This window comes from Colias croceus, chromosome 17 (assembly GCF_905220415.1).
Source record: "Colias croceus chromosome 17, ilColCroc2.1".
Lineage (NCBI taxonomy): Eukaryota > Metazoa > Arthropoda > Insecta > Lepidoptera > Pieridae > Colias > Colias croceus.
Genome location: NC_059553.1, coordinates 3,946,453 through 3,965,596, shown reverse-complemented (window position 1 = coordinate 3,965,596; position 19,144 = coordinate 3,946,453). Strand labels below are relative to the sequence as shown.

The following is a 19,144-nucleotide window of genomic DNA, read 5'->3' as shown; positions in this document are numbered from 1 at the left end:
GGAATAATATGGTTTTCTGGTGATAAATAATTTTTTGAATCCGCCCAGAGACATCACTCAGGAAACTAACATGTAGTGATGAAGAATTTTTTTGAAACATGCAGCTTTTTAATTATATTACAAAAATTCGAAAATATTATTTTTTATAATAGTAATATATACTATAAATATAACTCCCCATTACCCAGGTCCCGAAGTATTACAAGCAGATCCTCCACCCGCCGCGTATTCAGTAGAAACGTTAGCTCTAGCGGTTGCCGCGGGTGCGCTCGCAGCGCTCGGCGCGGGCTTCGCGGCGGGATACATTTGTGGGCGCCGGTGTAAGAAGGATGACGACGATAACATGCCCTATCCGGACACTGAGTATGAGTATTTCGAACAGCGGCAAAATATTAATAGGTTAGTATCGAATAGAAGAAAAAGGAATAAAGCTATTGATAGTAGGTACCTACATTAATATTTCGTCAGAAATTACTTACCCTTCTATAGAATTTTATTAAAGTGGGCTTAAATAGTTCGGCATAAAAATAAATATTTATATAGATAGTATAATAAAATAAGCATTACTTCTCAAGAGATGATTCAATATTGCTACAAAGCCTATGATAACCAAATATGTAATTGAAAACGAAATCCAATTTATAAATTTCACGGTTTTCTTATAGATTAAGCAATCAATTATATTTAAAGTACATCCCTATACCAAACAAGTATCAAAAACAATCATGTATATTCTATAAGCTAGAAATTAAAAAACATAGCACAAACACACACATTTTAAATTAACGTCTTGTTAATCACTACTTATTAACATCAACAAATCTACAGGATCCAAGCGGAACCAAAACTCCTGCAACAAGTGGAAGAAGTAACGTACGCAGAGCCCGTCCTCGCGCCACAACCGAAGCCCGCGTCCCCCCGCGCCACGCTCCGCAAGCACCCGCCGTACCACCCGCACCACGAGACGCTCTTCCAGTTCCAGCCGGACTCGTACCGGCGCGATAACTTCGGCACGCTGCGCTCGCACCAGGTCAATGTCAGTTGTGTTCCTTTTTTAAATTCGCTTCGATTCGTGTTGACGGGAGAAAAAAATAAAACTTGACACTGGCATATTGCCATAAAAGAAAAAAATGTAAAACGAAGTTTTGTTGCCATTTGAAAAAGGAAGAAGAATAGTATAATTTATTTGTTTTAAACGCGGTGTAAGCGAGCATTTGCAAAAATATTTTAATGATTATTGTTGTTTGTTATAAAGTCGGTATTTATTTGATTTAACGCGAATAAGAATAAGCGCATAAAGCTCTAGATATCTTTTTAACGAACCAATCTACGGAAACTATTCTGATGCATCATTATGCATTTCACGCTACATTTATTGTAGTAGTAAATCGCTATTTAGCACATTGTTGAACACAGTTTCAAACCCAGCCCCGTCAACACGGAAGTAAACTAACATTTATTAATCTTTATAATGTGATCAGCCAATACAATAACTACTTCATTCATTTATTAACAGAATATTATTGGCTATTCACACTTTTATTACTTAATGGCACCTGATCAATGTTGTCTTTTATTCTATCACATTACTTGAATATCAAATCAGCAAATTAAAGTACCTACTTTGAAAACCTAATTTACATAATATTATACTCTTTAGTATACATGCATGTGCAAACGTAACTGAATGCTGGTTTGATGTGCATTATTCATAATATTTTAATATTTCTTTACTATTACCACCTAATTTATACTAATCATTCATAACTCATTACTCATCAAGCTTTCCATTTTAACCCTGCAACTTACAATTTAATCATTGTCTTGTAACCATTGCTTTCAATTGGAATTATTCTGAGTTTTATAACCAAGTAAACCTGATTCAGAAGTCTCATAAAAGCACATTCTTTACCTAACTATTATGAAAAAAAATCTATAATAAATGGAACATATACCATTATTTAACACTAATGGGATAAAAAATACTTGGTATATAAAGTTCAGTATGGTTGCATATCATCACTAACGCCTCATTAATTTCATTTTCTCTGCGGCATGTCAGTTAACGCAGGAATATTCGGACCGCAGGGCGATGGCTACCGGCGCGGCAACGACAACGGCTTCTCGACCACGCGTTCAGTGAAAAAGGTGTATCTCTGAGAAACAAGCGGGGCGGATTCGCGCGACCAAATGCCTCACCATCATAAACATAATACGCACCACCACCATACTTTGGGTTAGTTTTCGGATTTTTTATGAATTATTGATATATTGATTATTGAAATTGATGCGGGTAGGGAAGTGCACTATACTCAGGATTGCTAAGAATAAGGAAAACTCAAGAATACTCGATGATATGATATTATGGATTGGTTGGAAAGTATCTTAGTGTAGATTTTGCTAAACCAGATAATAATCTCTGTACCAAATTACATGCATACCATTTTACGAGAAAAAGTAAAGTTAGAGCTTTCCATCAAACACTAAAGCAAGTAATAAAACATACATCACCGCTATTCCAGTGTCGCAGCGCAGCAGCGGTTCGGGATCAGGGACCGCGAGTGGGTCGTCGTCGTCGCCCTCGCCGCCCTCCTCCTCCCCCTCGCCGTCGGGCGAGCGGCCCCCCACCCCGCCGCCCCCCGCGCCGCAGGCCTGCGCCTACATCTACCGCAACTAGCGCGCCCGCTCCGCCCCCCCGTGCGATACACTCGCCCCGCTCCCCGAGCTCCTCAGAGAGCCCCACGCGTGTTCCAAATTCAAAGACAATCTTTTTTGTGCATGGCAACTCGCCAGTGACGTATCGAACGTTCCAGTTCAAAAGACATTCCACGAAGGTGCGTGATTGTTATTCGATAACGGATAAGTTGTTGTTGTATCAGATATGGACTGTTGTAGCGAGAACCTCTCGAAGTTTATACTCGATAACGACACATTGTTATACAGTTACAATATTGATCTCCACGTCATTTACTAATCTTAATTACTACATGAAGTCCAAAATGAACGCACACATGTGTTGTATCAGTTGGTTTGTATGTCAGTTTCTGTTTAGATAAAATATTGTAAAATCAAAATAGAATGTTGCCTGTTCGTAAAAAAATAATAATTAAAAGTTCACATTTACAAACAAATCTATGGAGATCTCGTGAAAATAACTGTATGAAATCAAAAAGTGTATTTTTTTTAAGACAGAATATTATCGATCGCTGTACGATAACAACTGTAACAAATTTGTAGATTGTTTAGAATATACATAGTTTACTTATATTTTAGGTAAATTATAAGTTTTGTTGGTATCATGTTGATAAGTAGTTAGTATGAATAAGTGAGGATCATTGCAAGTTTTCATTTAATTAATATATTTTGATATAATATCTATCATTAACTTCTGTCTCAAGAAAGGTGCAATCAATTCACAAATCTACCGCATCTTTATAGGGTTAAGCAAGGTTTTTACTTAAATATAAAGTTATTTAATTTGGCAACACTATATCATATTATTTCATCAAGCGACTGCCAAGTTAACAACGAAGTTATAGTGATTTTATAACTACTGTTTTGAAATATTATTGCAGTGTTGCCAAGTTATGACAAGCAAGTTTACAAACACAGATATGTAATGACTAATTGCAAATATATACCTTGTAAAATAATGTAAAGTTCTGATATTCATTCGTAATTAAAGTGCTTCTTATGGATGTATCTAGTTATAGAATAGAAATCGTTTTGACTATTCAGTAATGTTATAGATTTAGCCATTATCTAATAAATAGCTATTAGAGCGCGAGCATTACGCGGACGCCACCTTAGATTGTTGGTACGACATTTTGTAAAAAAAAACAACACTGTGATCAAACGATCCTTGTACATACATTCTGTGCAGGTTAAGACACGCCGCCATTTTGTTACAAATTGACACGAAATGTCGACGCATAACCTAACCTATAAAATAACTTATACGATTCTAAATGTTAACCATAATTGTGGGCCAAACGTTTAAATTTCAGTTTCAAGATGTTCCTGTTGCTGTTTTATAGTTAAAAGAACTTAGCTTCTCGACACTAGGTAGTTTCCACAGTGTTCGATCTTGTCTGATTGTTGACAATTGAATGTATGTAAACAATGTCAATTGTATTTGTAATGACCTAGTGCCTAAGTGTGTGTGGCAGGATAGTTCTGTATGCGGTGATAAAAACGATTTATTGTCGAATTCTCAAATGTAACTCCAAAGTTTAGAATGAGAAAGACATTAATAGAAAGACAAAATGGCGAATTTATGTTGAGTTTCGTTTGAGAATTCGGACTTTAGTGAAACGAGCGAGTACTCATAATTCAACCTGCATACCGCCAATATTCATGTTAAATACGAAACAAAATTTGTGTTAGGTCTGATCTATGTGGCACATCAAACAGCAGAGTCATGCTAATAAATTTACTACAACTGCCGGCTATCTATCAAAACAATGGAAAACGAAAATCCTTAATGTGTTTCTTTAATTTGAGGGTAATTTGTGGGAATTTTCTAACTAAATGAGTACTTGTACGTATCACTAAATAAAATGTGCAGATGTTCTTTGGGACTGATTGTTGCGATCATAGAGTAGAGTAAAGAGTTACAATAGTTATAATGTCCTAATGCGAGGCTCGCGCACACTTCTGTACCATTTCATACTCATAATGCCTCATATATAATTAAAAGTTTAGCTACTGCAACTATAAGTAAATGGCTGCAGAAATTTGCGCTAGCTCTTGTATTAAATATAGGACATGCTTGTTTAATATAAAGTATACATTTTATACTCCTGATATAAAAGTGAGATGGCATTCTAAAACCTTAATAATCTAATAATACAATACTCAAGTTTGTAACATTACGTTTACATACCAAAGACGCCATTTTTAAGATATAATTATTTATTTCTAGTAGTAATTAATTATATTGATAATTGTAGTTGTTACTTTAATTATGATCAATGTAACTGCCAATTTTCGTATTTGATAAAAATTAACGCACAGTACTTTTTTTTGTTTTTTAGTTATAATATTTCAATAGTTGCTTTAATATCGGCGTTATACGAGAGTAAATTTCTGTGAATTTTAAAATAGTGTCCATATAAATGTCGAAAGATTTAAATATTCAGTATCCTTTGACTGATGGTAGGTAATCTACTGTTATCAACTGTTCTGTTTTAAAATTCTAAGAAATTTAAATTTTATACATACGTAAGAAAGGCTAATATTTAAATGTATATAGCAAGATCTGTAATGTAATTTTGTCGAGTAACTACCTAGGGATAAGCGTTAGACATAAGCGCAAAATTTTGAAGAATGGATTGTTAAGAGTTGTTTTGTAATAATAAAATGATAAAATGTACAATAACCATTTCTACGTTCAAAACTGAACCATCTTTTTATACTCGTAAAACATGAACATGCCTAGAAGTCTTATATAAGCGTAAATTATTTATTAATTATTGAAAATTATATTAGAAGTATGATACGTATTGTAGTTTATATTATGATAGACCGCTTAATTTTATTTTGAAACTCGAAGCCTTAGTGTTAGAAATTGAAGACTTTTATTATACCTAAATAAAATAAATTGTAATTACAGAGGATTCAACATAATAAAAATCCGAAACTTTTATTAACGTATTAATAAGGTATAGCGCGTTTACATCACATTATCTAACCATCACATAGGTTCTTGTATATTATATATTTGTTATATTAATTTCAGGAATGGATTAATCGGAAATCGCACGGTGAATCGATAGTTATTTTTGTCAAACCAATGTCAAACTAATACCGGTGACAATTTCACGGTCCTATTTAAATGTGTTTCTTTATCTTTTTTATATATTTAATTCTGTTAATAGTAACAAGGCTCTCAGTATGATTTTTTTTTATTGAAGTGAAACTTCTATATCAGGTTTGGAAAAAAATTTAGTGTAGGTACTTACGTAACATTTTTTCGTTATGCGTGACATTTTTCCGTTACGCGCAATCTTTTTCTTATCCCTACCACGCGTGATTCGATGTATTTCTGTAAAGTTGCATGGTATAGTAATTAGTAAATTTATTCCTTTAAAAAATAAGGTCATAAAGAAGTTTCACTTCTTACGTGTGTACACTAGTAGGTACACGCACACATTTTTTTCCTCAAAAAGACAGAGATACCGTTGGTTTAATATGCAGGTAGCTCTTGATAATATTTAATTCAACATTAGGTACCTACTAACTTCCTGCTTTAATTTTTCTCTTACGTTGTTTCGTTTTGAATGTGCCATATTCAAAAAAAATAACTATCGCAACGCTGACATGGAGTAATGTTTTGTAATCGTCGTGTGCAATATTTTTCTACTTTAGTCTCTTATAGCTATCAGTCATAACAATTATTGTGAATAAAACTTTGGGAAATCAGTACTATAAAAGTGCCTAAATAATTTTCATTGCGACAGTAGAATACCCTCTCCATTAACCTTTTAAATCAAATGGCCTTAGACGTTTTTTTTAGCGTGCCTTTAGCCAACTAGTTGCCGATTATTTTATTTGACGATTAGGTATGGATTATTGAATACGACCATATTTAAACTTGTTAAAGAATCTATATCCAATCGTTATTTCAAATACAGTGAAGAAAAATAACAAGTAATTTGTATTGATTTACCATACCTTAAAATCAGTGCTAATCTCATATGTAATCTGTTAAGACCACTTTGGTTCGCTTTTTATGGCCCAGCTCCACGATACTTCTTACATTCATGTAAGAACGACAAAATATAACCCTAGTCGATGCAGAGAATGCTATTTCTCAAGTATTTCTTTGAAAAAAAAATTAAAATATATGAATTATGTTAGTTTGTTGTTTTTGTGTGCGTGCAAGAATTATCGTGTAGCCAGAGCTTTAGATACTCCATAGGTTAAGTAGGAGTTTAAAATGCAGAAGCAAACGCAGTGGATAGAACTGTTACACCGTATTCGCTGCTCATATTAATTATTTATAGAGTGCAATTTTTATAACTAGAAAAAAATAGAAACGAACACTGACTTGTGAAATACAAAATGATTTTGATAACCAAAGAATATCAAGTTTGTATTTTTCTCCTCACTGTTTCAAATGTTATGATCATTTTCTCATTAAATATTATTAATATATGCTAAATATTTTAGCAAAGGATAAAATGTATTCCTTTTCTTTAGTAAATAAAATATTGAAACTTGCATGGTAATTTTATTTAACTTCCTTTGTACGCCTGGATATGAAGATAGGCACAGAACTATAAGATAGGTACAAATTTTGACATGCCTAAGGAAAATCATGAAACAAGCACTACACTCCTCATGATTGTGGTAACATAATAGTGTGATAATAGGTACATAATATTAGTATAGATTATTTTGTATTAAATGCTGGAAATATAGTTATGTATACCAATTCGGAATCTTAAAGGTAGAATCCACTATTTGATAGAATAACTTGCGCGTTCATTAAATGACAACATTCAGTTGAATATCTAGGCCGAACGGTGATTGAGCAAGCGTCAAGCGTCACTCAACGTCCAACTGGATTGTAACACAGACCTATATCCTATACTAGCTGACCGCCCGCGGCTTCGCCCGCTTTCTCTAAAACGATTTGAGATTTAAACTATCCTATCTCTCAAGTTGGATCGAACTGCACATGGTGTGCGAATTGTATTAAAATCGGTTAAGTGGTTTAGGAGTCCATTGAGGACAAACATTGTGACACGAGATTTATATATATTAAAGATATAGGGCGAATACATAATATAATGCTCGGCATATTGTTGAATGACTAGCGCAGCGCGTTCATCAAGACGGTTGCGAGCCAACGGAGCTCCGCTTCGCAGGGCTTCTATTTCAGTGTAGATAAAATAAAACGAACCTAAATAACGTTCAGTCAAGACTGTGTTGAACATTACATTCAAAAACTATATGAGTAACTATAAACTATTGTCCTTTATGGAATATAATATACATTATACATATATGTGCTATTGATCAAAAAATTCCACAAAAAATTCAGTATAATATAATTATTATGTTCTGTGTCCTTAGGCATTCATTTAAAATATATCGTCATTCAATGAACGCGCTAGTCGATCCTGCGTAGAAATAAAAAATAAAGTATCTTAGCTTAGTAATAATCGTACTACGGGAGTGATACGTACGATGCACAGTAATCTCATCCAAATTTCACTAATCTAGACGGTCTATCTACATTACATTTATTTATAAATCCTTTAAAAATTGACATTGTCCAATAGGCTTAACCTCTGGACATACAAAATTTAAAAAAAATCACAGTCGATGTCACTGCATGATTGTCAAATCTGAAGTTTCGAATGCGGAATGTCAGTGTCAGAAACACATGTTTTGATTAAAAACAAAAAATACACAAATAATTTTTTAGGAATAAAGTAATATTTTCAAATAGTTTTTTATTGATAAAGTAATTTAATGTATTGTCAATTCTAGTTTTATATTATGGCTGAAAATATTGGTGGAAATAGTTTTTCCTTTAATTACAAGAGTGTAATCATTGATGAAATTGCTTTGAATGGTTTGGAAGGTATCGGGTTTGATTACCTGTGGAAACGCACAGAAAAACGTTTAAATTGTTCTTTAACACCTAAAATTAAGTGTAAATTTTGGAAATTTATAACATCTACAAAATGCATTACCTTTTACAAGTTGGCTTCCCCAGTACCTCTGCTTGAAATTTTGGACAGATTTTCAATTATTGATGAAAACAGTGGACAGCTATTAGACCCGGTAATATAAGTTTCTTTATTATAATTACAATATTGTAAGATATTTAACTTTAGCATAGATAGGTAATGCTCAATGTATATTTAACCCATTGAGCCCGAGGGGCCCGATAGGGCCACGACACAATAGATTTTCTATTGTGTCTGTGATTCCGGGGGCCGAGTTATTACAACTATAAATGAAATAGCTTTTTTATATATATAGTTTTAACTTTAAATAGAGCTTTTCGTTAGCAAGATAACTTGAGATTATGAGATGTTTAACCTTTATTCATGAATTTATCATCCTGACGTGATAAAATATAACCATCTTGATCTATTAATTATAGGTACATGCCAAATTCAATCAAATTGAACAACAGATTCATTCAAATTCAAACAATATATTTGATTTAACCCATTGACCCCAGAGCGGCCCGATCGGGCCACGACACAATAGATTTTCTATTGTGTCTGTGATTCCGGAGGCTGAGTTATTAAATGACTGTACTAAGTACTTACAATATTTAGTTACTGTATTCTCACAAAATACCCTCAAATACATTTTTTAGTACTTATACATTATTTTTCTTTTTATTTCCAGCCAGAGTACCTTGACGGCCCGTATGAATATTGTCCCATAGAATATGAATATGGATCATGTGCTAATTATAAAACTAGAAAGATTATACCCCAAGAGAAATTGCAATCAAAATCCTATGAAGAAGTATTTGAACTATACGGCCATAGACTGGTTATGGTCGCATCATTGGAGGAACGAATGCATGCTCTAGCTCCACACATGCCTATGTCTATATTACTGTATTTAACTGCTCTTCATTATTGCTTATTGGAACTAGTCGGTAAAGGCAGGGAAAATGTAAGTACATATTCAAGTTTAATATTTAATGGAATTATAAAATCTATACAGTATAAATATAGCAGACAACTGGCTTAAGAACATAGCCTCTTTGTTATATGGCACCATTTAATTAACGGCCTGAATAACTTTTAGCGTTTCAAAAATATAAAAAATTAAATTCTTAAGAATGATTAAAACTATTACCACAATCTATACTATTATTAGCTGTTCCGCGCGGTTTCACCCCCGTGGCTCCACCCCTGTTAGTCGTAGCGTGATGATATATAGCCCATAACCTTCCTCGATAAATGCGCTATCTAACACTTAAAGAATTTTTCAAATCGGACCAGGAATTATATCATCACGCTAAGACCAACAGAAGCGGAGCCACGCGGATGAAATCGCGGAACGCAGCTAGTATTGTACAATGCTTATCTTATGAAACTGTACTGAGCTAAGACTGCTCCCGGTTATCATTTTATATTTATTTGTCTCTATACCCTTATAGATTTCAACTCATTTGTCTATACCAGGGATGGGGAAACTACGGCCCGCGGGCCATCTCCGGCCCGCGAAGGCTTGAAATCCGGCCCGCGACCATCAAACAAAAATCAAGAGAATATCTCGTATTGTTAGTAATTTCATTCTCATTGGCAATGGCCAGCTTGCATAGAACAATCAATTGTTTGGTCAAATGGGTCGTGGCATGTGCTGTGCATGTGCGGTCCGAACGTCGGACACCCCTCCCGCGCGCCCACCTTCGGATTCCCGTATCCACGCCGCCCGCGCCGCACCGCCGGCCGCCGCAGTCCCAGAGTACATTTTTTATCCGCAGTCGGAGTTTTGTCTTACTTCAGATTGCATGATTGTACGCCGTATATTCTTAATTACGAAACTACAACAGTCGCCTAACAGACGGTGAGTGGTGACATTTTTAAATCCACAAGGTAAGTTGTTATCATGTTGTTTGTATGTAAATTCTGAAAACAGTTAGTTAATATAATAATATACAAGTAGCATAAATTTCATCACATTTTGTGTCTTAAAATGATTTAATTGTAAAATATGTTTGAGCGATGTAGTGATGTTGGTTTTCTTGTTTTGTTACAGCAGCAAAATGACGACCAAAAAACGGAAAGTTGATTCTGAGTGTCGAGTTTTTAAAGAAGAATGGTCATGGAAATATTTTTTCACAGAATTTAAAGACAAACCAGTTTGTCTCATTTGTAATGAAACAGTTGCAGTTTTTAAAGATTTTAATTTGTCTCGACACTTCTCAAAAAAACATGCAAATGCGAAATATTCGTCTATGACAGAGGCAGAGAGAAAGTCCTTTGTTGAAAGGCAAAAAGATAAGTTACGTGGACAGCAGAACATGTTCACGAAGCAATCTGATACTCAGAAAGCTGCAACACTGGCAAGTTATGTTGTAGCTTACAAAATCGCAAAAAGCAATAAAACTTTGTCGGATGGTGAGTTTGTAAAAGATTGCATGGTGGCTGTAAGCAACATTATTTGTCCAGAAAAAAGTAAAGAGTTTCAATCTTTAGCTTTATCACGGAGAACGATAACTGATCGAATTGACGCCATCGCTGCACAATTATCGTCACAGCTGGAACAGAACTGTAACGAATTTGAATACTTCTCTCTAACCATGGACGAGAGCACAGACGTGAGCGATACTGCCCAATTGCTGATTTTTATTCGAGGAATTGATTCAGAATTCAACATAACCGAAGAATTAGCATGCTTACAATCCTTGAAAGGAAAAACCACTGGAAAAAATATTTACGACTCTTGTTTTGAGGGTCTTTCAAAGTTTCACTTGCCTATGGACAAATTATGTAACATAACCACGGATGGAGCACCAAATATGGTGGGTAGCAATTTGGGGTTTATGGGTATATTTTGCAAAGAAAACCCTAATAATAATGTATTATTTCTGCACTGTTTAATACACCAAGATGTGTTGTGTAAAGCAGCTATTGACATACAACCCGTTTTGAGTGTGGTTGTTAAACTTATCAACACAATACGTTCACGGGGTTTGATGCATCGACAATTCCAAGCATTTCTAAAATCCACCGAAAGCGAGTTTTCTGATCTCCTCTACCATACTAAAGTGAGATGGTTAAGCTGTGGCAATGCATTTGAGAGAGTGTGGAACTTAAGAAAGGAGATTCAAGACTTTCTGACGGTGCAAGGCAAATGGGACGACTTTAAGATCATGTCTGACGAAAATTGGCTTGCTGATTTCGCATTTTTCACAGATTTGCTGTCGCACTTAAACAAATTGAATACAAAGCTTCAGGGCAAGAATCAATTCTTAGATGAGCTTTGGGGACATTTAAAAGCCTTCAAATTGCAGCTTAAATTGTTTTGCTGTTGTATAGAGAAAAATGAACTTACCCATTTTCCCAATCTGAGCAGTATATCACCTGTCTCAAACGACAAATTAAAAAGGTTCGCTCAACAGCTAAAGAAACTGCACGAAGAATTTGAGAAGAGATTTCAAGATTTTATGACAATTGAGCCTTCACTAAATATTTTTTCGATGCCTTTTAATGTCAACATCGATGAAACACCCGCCAACCTCCAACTTGAACTAATTGAGATGCAATGCAATACCCATTTGAAGCAACTGTTTCTTAACACCAGCAAATTGGAATTTTATAAGTCCATACCTAGGACACAATACCCAAATATAGTTGCCCACGCCCAAAAAATAATGGCTATGTTTGGTACAAGCTATTTGTGCGAACAAACTTTTTCAATAATGAAATTAAGAAAAAATTGTCATCGTAATAGGCTTTCGGATGACCACCTTTATTCACTACTAAAATGTTCAGCATCACAAATGGAGCCGGTTTATGATGAAATCATGCAAAAACAAAAACAGTTCCACATGTCACATGTCCCCACAAAGACCAGCGCTCCTCAACCTTCTACTTCGCAGCTAACTTAAAAGTTTAATTTAATTACAATTTCCAATTTCTTTTTTATTCCAATAATTATTTTGTTATATTGTACAATAAATTAGTGTTTCAAAAATACATATCAATATTTTTATTTCGGTGATTATCATAGCCAAAAATGAAACTACTTGGCCCGCCATGTATTTCGTTAGTATTATATTGGCACGCCAAGGAAAAAGTTTCCCCATCCCTGGTCTATACTAACCTTAAAACCTTAGCAGTTTTAATCTTTAATCCCTGAACTGGTTCCCACTTCAGAGCTGAAAAAGCTAGTAAAGTACTTCACTTTTGCACTTAATTATCAACTTATTACTACTTATGCAACTCAATTGTATGATATCTAATAATAATCATAACAACCAACACACAACAAATATGTTCAAAAGTGAACATATTTTTTTTTATAATGAGGGTATTTGTGAAAAACTTGTTTTGAAATGTTTACTTTTTTTTTATTTATTTATTACATGCTCACAATGATTTAATAATGCTATTTATTCAGAGAATTGAATTTCCAAAAATATTTTGCAGGGACAAATGACAGTTGGAAACACTAACGTAGGTAAGATAGTTAAAGAGCCGAAATTCCTTTTCTATAACAGAAAACACTTACAAGACTTAGATTTGGTTAGAGTGCGATGTCTTACCCAAGTAATAGCAGAGAAAGGCACGAAGAGCTTAATATTGCGGCTGACACGATTTCACCAACCTGATATTCTGTCTCAACCAAAACTTGGTAAAATCTTTGATTTAACTCAATACCTCATGAATCAGCCTAAATTCAGTGAACGAAATGAAGTCATCATACGAAAAGGATTTTTGACTCCGCAGCAAAGTAAACGACTACAAAAAACTGTCAATATTTTCGATTTCGTAAGTGTTGTTTTCACACTTTATTTCACATACAAATTACGAAATTATTATCTTTTATTTATGAAAAATTTGCTTCGATAATATAAGATACTGTATTAATTACTTATTATTTTCCATATTTTGAATTTTAAATTAAATCTCATAAGAAAATAAATATAATCTACCTCAAATTGATGAGCAATCTTGTGTTTCAGGATGATAGAGAAGGGTTAAAGAAGAAGTGCATAACGCTCATATCCCAAAGTGATGAGTCCTCTCAATCAGAAGATGAAAGTCCTGAGCCAACGTTACAATGCCAGTATAAAGTTGGTGTCGGCCTATTGAGACAGGCATATGAAAGGTTTCTGGATGCTGGGTTAAAAGGTCTCACGCAAATAGAAATAGCCCAGTTACTTGGTGTTGAGTTCTACACTTCTAGAACAATTTGTCGGATTTTTAAACTCAAGAATATTGTACAGGAATTTCTCGAAGATAAAGGTCGTCAGAGAACTGCTAGGTATGTATAATTAAGAAAAGCTAAAATGTATCTTAATTTAGTATAAATGAACTATATAAATAGTTTTTTTTTTTATTTCGACAGATACATAGCTGTAGCAGCAACAAACGAAATTAACTTCAAATATGCAGAAGAGAAAAAACAACTTATGGAATACTTAAACAAAAATAGGAAACGCTGTATTTCCGAAGAAGACAAAGGTATTCCCGAAAAACGGGCAAAGCATGATGTTGATACTGACAGCATTGATAAAAAAATAATTGAATTGAAAGTCCTTGATGGCCTAGAGGAGCATTGTAATAAATCATTACAAAACGCTAAAAAGAAACCAACACTACGACAACTAAAATTTGCTACTGGCATTTTAAAAGTAATAAAAGATCGCTGTTTCGTAACTGGATATCAAACGCTATCCACGTTTGTTAATAAGGAAACAGGAGAACCTCCCATGGATACGAAATCGTTAAAACTAGTCATTCAAAAGCTTATGACAGATGGACACTTGAAAGTGTTCAAATTAAAGTTTTCGTGCCAAGATAAAGAAAGATATTCCTTGTTCATTTGTTCACCAAATATTAAAAAGACGGACCCCCTTGTAAAATCACACTATAATGATATTTGTCACAAAGCAAAGCTAAATTACAAAAATCCGATAAGAAAATCCAGTCAAATTATAACTCGACCTCTTGCTAATTTCACCTACCCGCGATACTTGAAAATTCAAAAGTTACATGAACACATTATATCAGTTGTACACTTTAGTGATATGAAATTTAATTTCGCACCAGGGTTTACTTCTTTGCATTATATTATACCGGAAATGACCGTCGAGTTAGCTTTAGGCAATATGACTTTCGCAGGCGAAACAAACAATATTGGGCAACTAAAATTACAAGCATTAGAACAAAAAATACGTGATGCTCCTGATAGTCTCAAGAATAATTTACTGTATTCAAAAAATTTACACAATTCTATAAGAAACAGTTTGAAAATGCTTGCTGTTCTTGGACTAGTTCAATTAATTAATGAACCATCATCATGCGTCACTGATGATGGTGTGTACGTGAATTTCGTATTCTATGTTAATCGTCACGCTAAAATATTAGATACATCTGGCGTATGGCCAAGAACTAATGAAAACGCGGCAACTTTGGAAAAATCCTACTTTTTTAAAACATTTGACGACGTAATTAATTATTGGAATGATGTTCAGGTAATCAGTTTGAATACATCGATAACAGGACTTAAACGTGAAAAATATAAAGGTGTGTACCCATTACGTGACGAAGCTGAAGTCGTACAACATGATAATGGTAACCGATACGGCGATGGGTTAGGTCCTTGTGGATTCGACTCGTCTATATTTATGGACATACCTAGATTATGGCGTACATACTGCAGCCGAAACTACAACACAAACATCGCAAATCTTTTGAAACCTCACATTAAATATAGAAAAGGTTGCAAGCCAGGACCGAAAGAGGAGGGAAAAAAAGTTATCAGAAGGAGAAGGAAACTCAATAAACCACCTCCGAAGCCCAAGCCAGTCGACATACAACCGGTGAAGAGACCTAGAAATGACGCTGCGGTCAAATGGACAAAACTGGATGACCAAATTTTAACTCTGTTAAAAATAGTTATTATTATAATGAGCCCAGTACCAGGATGTATAAAAGTCAGAAATTTAGTTGCTAAGACTCTTCTTTCTGCGATCGGTCCGACAAAAGCAGCTTCACTGTGCCATCGACGATCAGCTCACCTCGAAAGTAATCCCGAACTAATGCATGAAAAAATGTGCATAATAAATGAGCTTCGACGTCGACCACATTTGACCCAAAAATATGAAGGCCTTTTAAAAGTTCTGAGGTTGAGACATCATGCAAATTTGCTTAAATTTGTCAGAGAATCAAAAATACCAATTATGGAGTTACTCTGGATAGTATACCAAATTGCTAAAAACAAACCATACCTACATCGGATTCCGTGCGTCGCTTCGAATTTAGAGGAGTTTAACAAAAGTTTTACAATCACGGCAACTGCCACCCAAAAAATTAATAGCATGTATAAATCATCGATAGGCACTGATCCAACTTTAGCGTCACTAAAAGAGGGTATTGTCCTAACTATCATGACCTCAATAGATGAAGAAAATACAAAAGAAACTGCAAATAAGATTTATTCAATTTTTAAAAACTATCCAGAGACGCACTTGCGTGCTACCATTGAAGAGCTTCGTAAGTGTGGAGCAATCGCTGCAAGAGAAAAAATATTTAACACTTACTTGAATAAAGTACATATAAATGATATTGTTCAATCATGTTACAAAATTTCATTCTCTTACAAGCGAAGATGGATAAATCGTCTCTGTTCACAATTTGACGAAAAATTATATGCAATTATTAATGATGAAATTCCTCAAAATGGATTAAAAGGCTCGCCCACTGTGAATTGTATATTTTTTGAAATGCACACTACTGGCATCTTAGATATCATAACAGTAAATGTGCCAGTAATCATCGGATCTACAGGATCGCTGATTCAAGAAGAAAAATTAAATATAATTGACATGGAAGCTAAATATAAGCTGAAATCAGGTCTTGTTGGCTGCAAAAATATTTCAAAACTGAAAACATTTTCAGAATTATACCAAACCTGTAAATTCGAAGAACACTGCGCCAATCTTGAAAGGTACGTGTTATTTTATTTTCTTATCTTTGTTGTTAACCTTCTCGAATTGTCTTCTGTCTATTTCTTTTAAGCTTTTTCAATAATATACCTACCATTGCAGTTAATTGGCTAACTCCTCAGTCTAAATAAATTTTAATAATTTTATATGATGTCTATAAATTATGTTACATACATGCCTTATTGCTTAAGACGCTGACAAGACCCAATTTTGTTACCAGTAACAGTGATTGTGCTCTCGTTTACTCCCATACAATTGGACAGTGTGCGAGAACGAGAGCGCAATCACTGTTACTGGGCGGGGCCAGGTCGTAGAAGAACATATATGATTTAAGGAAAAGTGTAGGTCATATGAGAAATATGACTCGTTAGAGGTTCAGGTATGAATATGTTATCTTCGTGTTTTAAATTGCAGACCCGTACGTCAAAAAAATAAAGACATAGAATCGTTTAATGATGATTTTATGACCAATCTTTGCAATTATTTTCTATCGAGCCGATTTCGTCCAATTATGTATCGAGTCCGTCCACGGTCTTCGAAATATGATGAATATTAACATATATTTTTTTTGATGGGCTAGAATAAATATCTTGTCTTAAAAAACTGCTCAAATAATTTCAATTTTAAAAAAATTGGGTCTTGTCAGCCCCTTAAGCATATTAATTATTCAGAGTAAAATTTATGTTTTATTATTTAAAATTCATTTTTAGATATAATCAAGTAAATTATAACATTGAAGACTCAAAAAAACAACCAAAAGACCAAATAATTGTCTACTTACAAGGAAAAAAGGAATATGGCTGCACTTTTTCAGAACTTCAGGTAATAATAAACAAGCAACACAAAAAAGTATTCAATTTATTATATAGCACCTATCTAAATACCTTACATATTAAAAATCTAAATACCCTATTTCAGAATATCACAAATTCGGACAGGAAATGGCTAATGGTCAAACTACAACATTTGGAAGAAAAGGAAGTCATCAAACGCGTCGGATTTTACGAAAATAAAGTTGTGTTGAAAGAGTTCGCGAAACCGTGGCTCCTTGAGATAAATGAAAATATTTATATTTTACCTACACCTTGGTTAGATCTTGAGGGGAAACTACGTCGAAACATTTTCATGAAGTGGTGCAGCGTAATCATGAACAAAATATTTGAATGCCCCGGCTCCTCTTTGGAATTTTTATCGAACCTTTTTGAATTCATAACTACTAGAGCTGTACAAGATGTGTGTATGTTCTTGGAAAAATGTGAATGTCTCACATTGAAATGTCTTTCAAACGCTTCTGTCGATCTTTTCTCAGATGATGATGTTGCACCAGAAATGTTAGATTTTAATCCGTATGATCCTCCTCAGACTATATTAGCATTTCCTCTTAAAAATTCGTTAACTACATTTTCATATATCAAAAATAAAATTTATAAAGCAACTTTAAATGTACAGAATGTTTAATGATCATTGTTTTAAGAGTTAATACTGTGTGATAGTATATAATCTATACTAATATTATAAAGAGGAATGGTTTGTATGTATGTATGGTTTTCACGCATATACTACTGGACCGATTTTGATGAAATTTGGCACAGATGATCTTTAGAGCCTGAGAAAGAACATAGGCGAAATATGTATCACGGGCGAAGCCGGGGCGGACTGCTAGAGGGAAACTCGTACTATTATCACGTTTTATCAAATAATAAAATTACAATGTCTCAAAAATTGTTTTATTAAAACATTATCCTTTAGATTAAAACGGCACGTTAAAATTAATGGCTAATTAGCCACATTTTGACGTGCCATTTTAGCTAAGAGGATAAGGTTCACTGATCTCTTTTTCACTCACGATAGTTATATCATACCATCTCACTTGCACGTCTAAATAAAGTGTGTATTCACGTGTCGTTTTGGAAACCAACTAAAAATAAGAATTCTAGCCCCATAAAGAACGTCAAAATTGGCTTAGATCAATAAGTAGGTAAATGATCTAAGTTATTAGGTATCTATTCAAAGTTCAAACAAACTCTAAATCAAAATCTACTTTTGTATTTATATAGCATTTGTGTATATATTTATTTTGATGTAAAGGCAAATGAAATAAATATTAAACAATTTTCATTCATTGGTAAAATGCACGGATCTTTTGGCGATTGGTGAATTTCGGAACTAATGCCGCCATAGAACGTCATTTTGATGACAGAATGTTGAGTGTGTTGTTTGATGCTGTTTGATGCTGATAATATTAGTTCAGGATACATCGCCCATTTTTGCAAGTGACTACTATCAAGCTGATTTTCCGTTTGTAGCTTTATTTTAGTTTATTTGGATGAGACACCGAATAATTTCGTGTACCTACGAAACTCTCGATTGTGGTAGCTAACAGAGATAACAAGGATAAAAATTTTTGATTTGATGGTTCTCAAATATTTATTACGAAATTTGTAGGACAATATGTCTGTTGAATTAAATAATCATTAA

The 19,144-nt window shown here is 34.0% G+C and overlaps 2 protein-coding genes across 3 annotated transcripts in view; both read left to right on the top strand.

The window, feature by feature from the left end:
- LOC123698986 (semaphorin-1A) overlaps positions 1–6,019 on the top strand; it is a 234,839-nt gene extending 228,820 nt beyond the window's left edge. The window contains exons 15-18 of one of the 2 annotated variants that reach the window (XM_045645831.1): positions 189–399; positions 829–1,030; positions 2,089–2,236; positions 2,523–6,019. In XM_045645831.1, coding sequence (XP_045501787.1) covers positions 189–399; positions 829–1,030; positions 2,089–2,160 — 485 coding nt within the window. In that variant the 3' untranslated portion in view covers positions 2,161–2,236; positions 2,523–6,019. Of the gene's footprint in view, positions 1–188; positions 400–828; positions 1,037–2,088; positions 2,237–2,522 lie in introns of both variants that reach the window. The other variant, XM_045645830.1, reaches the window with a different exon arrangement.
- A 2,399-nt stretch (positions 6,020–8,418) lies between these two features.
- LOC123698979 lies at positions 8,419–18,388 on the top strand. Its single transcript, XM_045645819.1, has 7 exons — positions 8,419–8,799; positions 9,379–9,654; positions 13,143–13,484; positions 13,679–13,980; positions 14,065–16,668; positions 17,377–17,488; positions 17,585–18,388. The coding sequence occupies exons 1-7, from the start codon at positions 8,512–8,514 to the stop codon at positions 18,122–18,124; spliced, it is 4,464 nt and encodes a 1,487-aa protein (XP_045501775.1). The 5' UTR covers positions 8,419–8,511; the 3' UTR covers positions 18,125–18,388.
- The last annotated feature ends 756 nt before the right edge of the window (positions 18,389–19,144 follow it).